Source organism: Crocodylus porosus, unplaced genomic scaffold (assembly GCF_001723895.1).
Source record: "Crocodylus porosus isolate Cpor-Errol unplaced genomic scaffold, CroPor_comp1, whole genome shotgun sequence".
NCBI classification, from domain to species: Eukaryota; Metazoa; Chordata; order Crocodylia; family Crocodylidae; genus Crocodylus; species Crocodylus porosus.
In genome coordinates, this window is record NW_017728951.1 from 2651197 (window position 1) to 2658507 (window position 7311).

General features: G+C 40.5%; 1 protein-coding gene and 1 long non-coding RNA gene across 2 annotated transcripts in view; both read left to right on the top strand.

Moving 5' to 3' along the window:
* Positions 1-1407: 1407 nt before the first annotated feature.
* The window catches only part of TCERG1L (transcription elongation regulator 1 like), a 228811-nt gene continuing 222907 nt past the window's right edge, over positions 1408-7311 (top strand). The window contains exons 1-3 of the mRNA XM_019555453.1: positions 1408-1533; positions 1878-2024; positions 2836-3016. Of these exons, the coding sequence (XP_019410998.1) occupies positions 1408-1533; positions 1878-2024; positions 2836-3016 (454 nt within the window). The remainder of the gene's footprint in view (positions 1534-1877; positions 2025-2835; positions 3017-7311) is intronic.
* Positions 5010-7311, top strand: part of LOC109324304 — a 10135-nt gene continuing 7833 nt past the window's right edge. The window contains exon 1 of the long non-coding RNA XR_002104898.1: positions 5010-5022. This is a non-coding gene — a long non-coding RNA (uncharacterized LOC109324304). The remainder of the gene's footprint in view (positions 5023-7311) is intronic.

Sequence of the window (7311 nt, forward strand, 5' to 3'; positions counted from 1 at the left end):
GGCCCCGCCGGCGCTCGGCCACAACTTTTGCCTCCCGCGCGGCGGGCGCTGTCCGGCGCGGCGCGGTGCTGAACTTCCCGCGCTTCCCCCCGGCCGCACTTCGCAGGGCCCCGAGGGCTCTCCAGCCGGAGCCATTGCTGATTCCGAGCGGGCGGGCGGCGGGGGACGTGCGTGTGTGCGCCTCCGCCTCCGCCTCCAGCTGCGGCTCCCTGAAATGAGGCCGGGACGTGCGCAGGTCCCCGCGCGCGGCGGGGCTCGGCCCTGGCCCTGCTCCTCGGGAAGCAGCCGCTGCCCTTGGGCAGAGCGGGACTGTGAGGCGCAGAGGATGCGGAGCGGTGTCTGTCTGGAATGAATCCTCTGCAAAGAGCCTAGCGCTGGGCTTTGCTGAAGGCTTGCACCGCTCCGTCCAGGCGTATTTGATCCACAAAGAAGCATTTCTTTTCCGGAGCAAATACTTATTATTATTATTATTATTATTATTATTATTATTATTATTATTAAGCATTTGTTCTGAAAGAGCAGAGTGGGAATAGCATTTGGTTTACCTAAGGGCCAGATAACGATGTAAGGGTGTTTGGTTCATTCAGCACAAAGCCTGGCTCCAATATCTCTCTTCATGCTTTAAAACAAAGTTGTCTTTCCCTTTTCATGCCAGTCTATTGAAGCAAATATCACATTTATCACCCACCAAGCACCTCTATTTCTCATCCTTTTCAATATTCCCCGAAGCTTCTTGAATATGTAGAGTATGATTTCTTAAAATACATCTGGATGCAGTCGCAACATTTTTTATGTTGTGTCAGGATGCTGCCACTAGAGGTATTTAATGTCTGCAAACTCGATTTTTCCTTAATGTTTAGAACCTGCAAGAATCTTTTTCCCATAGGAGAAGGGATGGGGGGGGGGGGGCTCCTGCTTCAGACTCTGTTCTTTAAGGCTTTGCTTTTCATCCTTTAAGTCACCCAAATCACTGTACACTTGTGGGGAAAGCAGGTTAGGAGCACAAGGGATGTTCTAACTATGCAGAAAGCAGTTGTAGTAAATGTCTCATTCCAAAACACTAGAACCAACATTAAAAGGTTCAAATTATATGAGTTCATGCATTGTATCTCATGGATGCTTTTCTAAATGTTTCCATTACTGATCCATATTGTAAGGCCACTTTACCTAGTTGTAAATGTTGACTAGAAGGCCTATGTCCTAGAAGTTGTGCTAATTCTGTAGTAGTTTAGCTTAGTGTTAACCATTCTGATTATATTTTAATACAGTTTCTTGAAAAAAAAACTTTGAGCTTGATCATTCTTAGTTCATTTGAGATGTCTAGCTATGAGTGTCTCTTTGTACTTGCTAGTTTGGAAGGAAAATGAGCAAGAAGGGAAGGCATGTTGTTTTGTGTTTAAAGAAAGAATGCCATCAACTATTTTGAAATGTGAGCACATTTGCTACAATATAAATCCATATAATGGTCCAAATAATTCAAGAGTCAGAAAAATGGCACACTGTTTTTCTTTGGCTCTTGAGGAAATAACTCTTGTAGGTTGTTTTTCTCCTTCTATGTAAATTTTATTTTGGAGTGCACAAAAATCTTAATTCATTGCCAATTAGTAATAGTATTAAGTGGGCACTCTGAAAGTCTGAATTTCCTATTTATAGATATCTAAAACAGTTTAGTTTCCCACTGGCACACAGTACAGAGGGGGCTGATTATAATAATGCCTAAACAGACCAAAACAAAAATTGCTTGATGGATTAAATAGGTAGCATTTGTTTGAAATTCAGTATCTGCCTCTTAAACATTTCTAAATATATGGCTATAACAGTTGATTTATTGTAGAATATTATTAATTGATTTATTTTTAACTTTCTGTTTTTTTAAGTGGATGTTTGGATCCCATTCTCCAGTCATAGGATTTTCCCCTTCTTCTAGTGTGGAATTTGTTCCTATTTTCCCACATGTGTACACATCAACTGTTCCACCTCATGCTGGGAAAAGTTGGATAGATAAGAGGCTACCAAATTGCAAGGTAAGTTTGCCCTTAGTTTGAGATTTACTTGAATATTAAGATGTTACTGTAAACCCAGGAAAAATTATGGTTTCAATAGGTTATGAAGGGATGAGCAAGGTCAGCAATCTGTTAAGCAAATATCCTGAAGAAAAAAAAAATGCTATAAAGAATAATCAATAAGCAGGATATTTTTACAGGCATAAATCAGCACTTCTCTGAAAGACCGAAAAGGACTAAAATATCCTTAACATTTACTTGTATTAAATCAAATAAAATAGTTTATTCTTACCACAAAACCATGGCTTTGATTGGTTTTCATATTGAGCTTACTCATGCCACTTCTCTATTACCTGGAGTAAAATACTTTTGTTCAATGGGCTCGGTGGAAGTTTGCCCACAGCTTCAGTTGGGCCAATATTTCATACTAACTATTTTTAACCTTAGTCCTACAATGACACCTCTGTAAACTTGGGCCTGCAAGTAAGAATAAATTAGATCTTTTCTCTTTTTTACAACACCCCTTTTGAAAAAAAATTAAATAATCAAGTGTAGTAGGATAACTTTGTTCTGGTACTATCTGGAGCCCGATTGACTTGATCTTTTAGTTTGGGATGTTTAATAAGTCTCATATTTTATATTAGGATATGTATTACATCTGTTATTTTAGGGATCAGGTAACAGCCAGCACACAAAATTTACAATCTTACCACATATGCCAGTTCATTATTCAAACTATGTATCCCTCATCTTAGTGTTCAAGATCTTGAGTCCTAATAAATTCAATAATATTATCTTCAACTTGAACTTTTTTCTCATTTATCCTGGGCAGATATATTTAAATAATGCATTTGCTCTGGATTCAGCATGGATACATCCTGAGGAATCAAGAATCTTCCAGGGACATGAGAAACCTCTTTTGATGACAAATCAAGTAGCTATGGCTATATCTAGGCCAGCTACTGCCTCAAGGCCTCTTCCCACAGTGGTGTTAACACCTCAGCCTATACCAGGTTAGTAATAAATAAATAATTATGTACATGTTTTGTACTATTTATTTTTCCTATTGATGTTTTGCTTTAGATGATAGCATCAGAACTACTTTTCTCAAGTAAAACTTGCTCTTGGATCACAAACTTGAAAACGTAGGCCAGAATAAGAAAAATTAACTGTTACTTAACTTTTTAACTTCCACTTTTAATTTACAAAGAAAAAAAAATTAATTATTGAAAATCAGAGTTCAAATTCTTCAGAAACAGGCCAACTCACTCCACTATGAGGGGGCACAGCTATCATTCAAGAAGACTTGGTTTATCTGTATACAATCTAATGAGATTCCTGAGATAGTTGATGTATAATTTTAACATTGGTTGCCTAATTTTAGATTTTTGATGGGTCCATGTAGGCAGTTTTTAACATGAAGAGTAATTGATGCATCAGCTCATTAAAAATAAGTTATGCAAGACAATATGCATGAAATAAATGTCATTAATCTGCATAACCCAGGTATGTTGCAGCTGCTAGCAGTATAATGTTGCATGTGGTAATTCTCTTTTACAACTGGGAAAGGCCAGAATATATACTGGTCTGAAGACGCATCTTTCCTTTGATTGGTACTTGCTGAACTGACCTGAAATAATGTTTACCACATGAAAACACTAGTAAATAGACAACTAATTACATTTAAAGTACAAATATATTTTCCAAAAGTGAAAACTTCTAAGGGCTTTCCTACTGAAATCAAAGTTAATATTTTTTCAAATAATGGAAAGCAATAGCTGTCACAGATTTCGTTTTGGTATATTTTTTATTTATAAATAGCATTGTGTGCATGTAATTTTCTTGTGTTTTTATCATCTATTTTCTATCAAATTTAACCAGGCATTACTATTTTGGTTAATGTAGGGTTAGAGGTGGGAGGTAGGTCTCTTTTTGTCAGGCTTATTCTCCTAACTGGCATTTAATATTATTCAACACATAGAACAATTCAAGTGATTTCTATAGTTCAATTATAATTTACAATAAGATGCCTTTATTCTTGCTATTGTTAATTATTTATCAAGTCTAGTGTTTTGTTCAGCTTTCTGGTATGAATTATAGTGACCATAAATAAGGATGCTCATAGGCAAAATAATTATGCTATTTATGCTTCTCCAAGTAGATAGCATAGGGAATATTTGAGTTGTATCCCCCAAAAGTATGCATTCTTCAAAGTATCTAGCTAATGGCTGGATGGTCATGGTGATGAATACTTTCTAAAAGCCTGATGAAGGCCAGTTGGAATTAACTCATTGGTTCCTACATCTGTTTGTTGTTTAATAGCTTTGTACTATTACCTGATTTTTCTGACTTTTGTCTGTATGCACCATCAGGTAGTAATATATAAAGGTGACCTAATTCCATAGTTCACATGCAGAAAAAACTTGCAATGCATTCATATTGTATAATAAAAAATAAGAGGGTCAGCATGTGTTCCTTCTGCCAGGAGCAATGGGTGGGATTTTCAAAAGTACCCTCATTATATCCTTCTGTAGCTTATTTCCATTGGCAAGAATGAGGGAGGGTTGGGAGGGACAGCACGTGCCCCCTCAGATTTCTGTACCAATAGTGGGGTGCAGCCTCAGGGCTTGAAGTCAGTGGGAATTTTTCCATTGACACCAGTGGGGTGACAATTTGACCCTTTGTGACTTTTACGTTTTAAATCCTCGCATTATTTAATTCCATTCTACCACAGTTTTGAAGCACGTTAGGATTCTATTGACCTTTGGCCTTGCTTTAGCAGTTGTCTCAGCTTTTACAATCCACCAGTGAACTTTTCTCTAAATACCTTTATACATTCCCATATGCTGTTGCTCATGCAGGGTAAAGACACCCTGACATGTCCAGGCAGATTTTATATTTTCTTCCAATTTTCTACCTATAACTCAATATTGTAATCCTAACAAAATTTTGCTTCCTAACCATGTTGATTTGGTAAGGAAGAGTCCTTCACCTCCTTTTCTTTTCCTACTGACTCTATGTTGATAATTACTTGTGAAGAGAAACGATGGGAAGCCCAGGACACCCGCATACATGCATTACAAGGAGACCTCACAAAGAACTCTGCAACCCAGAGCAAGTGAAAATTGGAGAGGACCTTGCCCAGGAGAAGAGAATGAAGCAGAGTTTATGGTTATGAAAGAAGATTAAAGGAGTTGGGATAAATTCATGAAGGAGATAGGATGACAGAAAGGGGAGTTTGGGGTTTTCACATAGGAGCCATGATGTGTAGTGTAGTGTAGTGTTTGCAGCCTCCAGTATTTCAGTGGAGATGGTTTGTTTTTCACATGTTTCTGGGCTTTTCCGGTTGCAACATGATGCCAAGAAGGAATCTTTTCCCCTTCTGTCTCCTACAGTTGCTACAGATGTCAGACTTTTCTTTTTCCTCTCTGCCTTTCTCAAAAAACATTGGTTGTAGGAAGCAGCCAAGGCTGACGATTTTGACTGGGGTGAGCCAGCCCCCCTGCACTAGGCAGGAAAGACAACTGGGAGTCAGATGACCCCAGCAAGGTGACTGTCCAGTCTCATCTTGAAGATTCCCAGGGTAGGTGATTACACCACCTCTGGAGGGAGTTTATTCCACAGTCTGGACACCCTGACTGTGAAGAATTTTTTCCTAGAGTTAAGCCTGAAACAGTCTTCCAGGAGTTTGTGGCTATTGCTCCTGTTTTCCCCCAAGGATGCCCTGGTGAACAGTTGTTCACCAAGCCCTTGATGTATTCCCCTGATGTAGAGGTAAGCTGGTACCAAGTCCCTTCTAAGCCTTCTCTTCTTTAGGCTGAAGAAGCCCAAGTCCCTCAGCCTTTCCTCATATGGCTTGCCTCGCAAGTCTTTGATCATATGGGTGGTTCTTCTCTGGACTCTCTCAAGCATTCCTAAGTCCTTGCCTGAAGTGCAGCACCCAGAACTAGATACAGTACTTCAACTGTGGTCTCCCCAGTCCTGAGTAAAGCAGAAGAATCATTCCCTTGGTTTTACTTGAGATGCATCAGTTGATGCATGCTTGAGTATCGTTTGCCTTGCTGGCTACAGCTTCACACCAATAGCTCGTGTTCATACTATGGTCTAATATTACCCCTAGATCCCTTTCAGTCATGGTGCTAATCAGTTTGGCACCAATGAGCCTGTAAGTACATTGGGGATTGTTCATCCCTAGATGGAGCACTTTACACTTCTTAGTTTTGAACTTCATCTGGTTCCGATCCACCCAATTTGCCAGCCTGTCTGGGTCCACCTATATCTGCAGCCTGTTTTCAAGCTTGGCCATGCTCTCTCATAACTTGGTGTCATCCATGAACTTGGCCAGTGATCTCTTCACCCCCGTATCCAAATAATTGATAAAGATGTTGAAAAGCATTGGACCAAGCATGGACCCCTGTGGGGCACCACTGGCCACTTCTCACCAAGATGACACAGATCCATTCATTAGACCTCTCTGGGTTCTACCCCACTTAACTGTCAAGCAGTTAAGCCTGCAATCCTCCAGTTTTCCCTTGAGAACATCATGGCATACCAGATCAAAGGCCTTTTGGAAGTCTAAGTATACAATGTCGACCTTCTCTCTCTTATCCAGGTGGTGAGTTACCTGGTCATAGAAGGAGATGAGGTCAGTAAGACAAGACCGGCCTGCAATGAAGCCATGCTGGCTGTCCTTCAGAATCCTACCTCCTGCAAGCGTATTGTGCATAGGCTCCTTGAAGAATTTTTCCAGGATTTTCCCTGGTATAAAAATTAGGCTAATTGGCCTATAGTTGCCCAGGTCCTCTCTCCTCCCCTTCTTGAAGATGGGCACAACATTGGCCTTCTGCCAGTCTTCAGGGACCTTCCCCAAGTGCCACAAGTTTTGGAAGAGTTTCACCAGAGGTCCCATGATAACTTCAGCCAGCTGCTTCAGTGCTCTCGGATGAGGTTCATTCAGCCCTCCTGACTTATAAATGTCTAACTTTTCTAATCAATTATGCACCAGCTCAACGTCAACAGTAGGAAGGCAGTCATTCCCACCCTGCCCGTTTTGAACCTTATCTGGTATGATTTTCCCCTTAGTCCAATGAAATACCAAAGCAAAGTAGTCATTCAGGAGTTCAGTTTTCTCCTGAGTGTTGTTAACCAGCTTTCCTGAGCTGTTAAGCAATGGTCCCATGCTTATAGGATCATAGAATCAATGAGTCGGAAGGGACCTAGACAGATCATTTAGTTCAACCCCTTGCCATGGGCAGGAAGGAGCACTGGGGGTGGCAGGGGTCATAAGACCCCAGCCAGGTGCCTATCC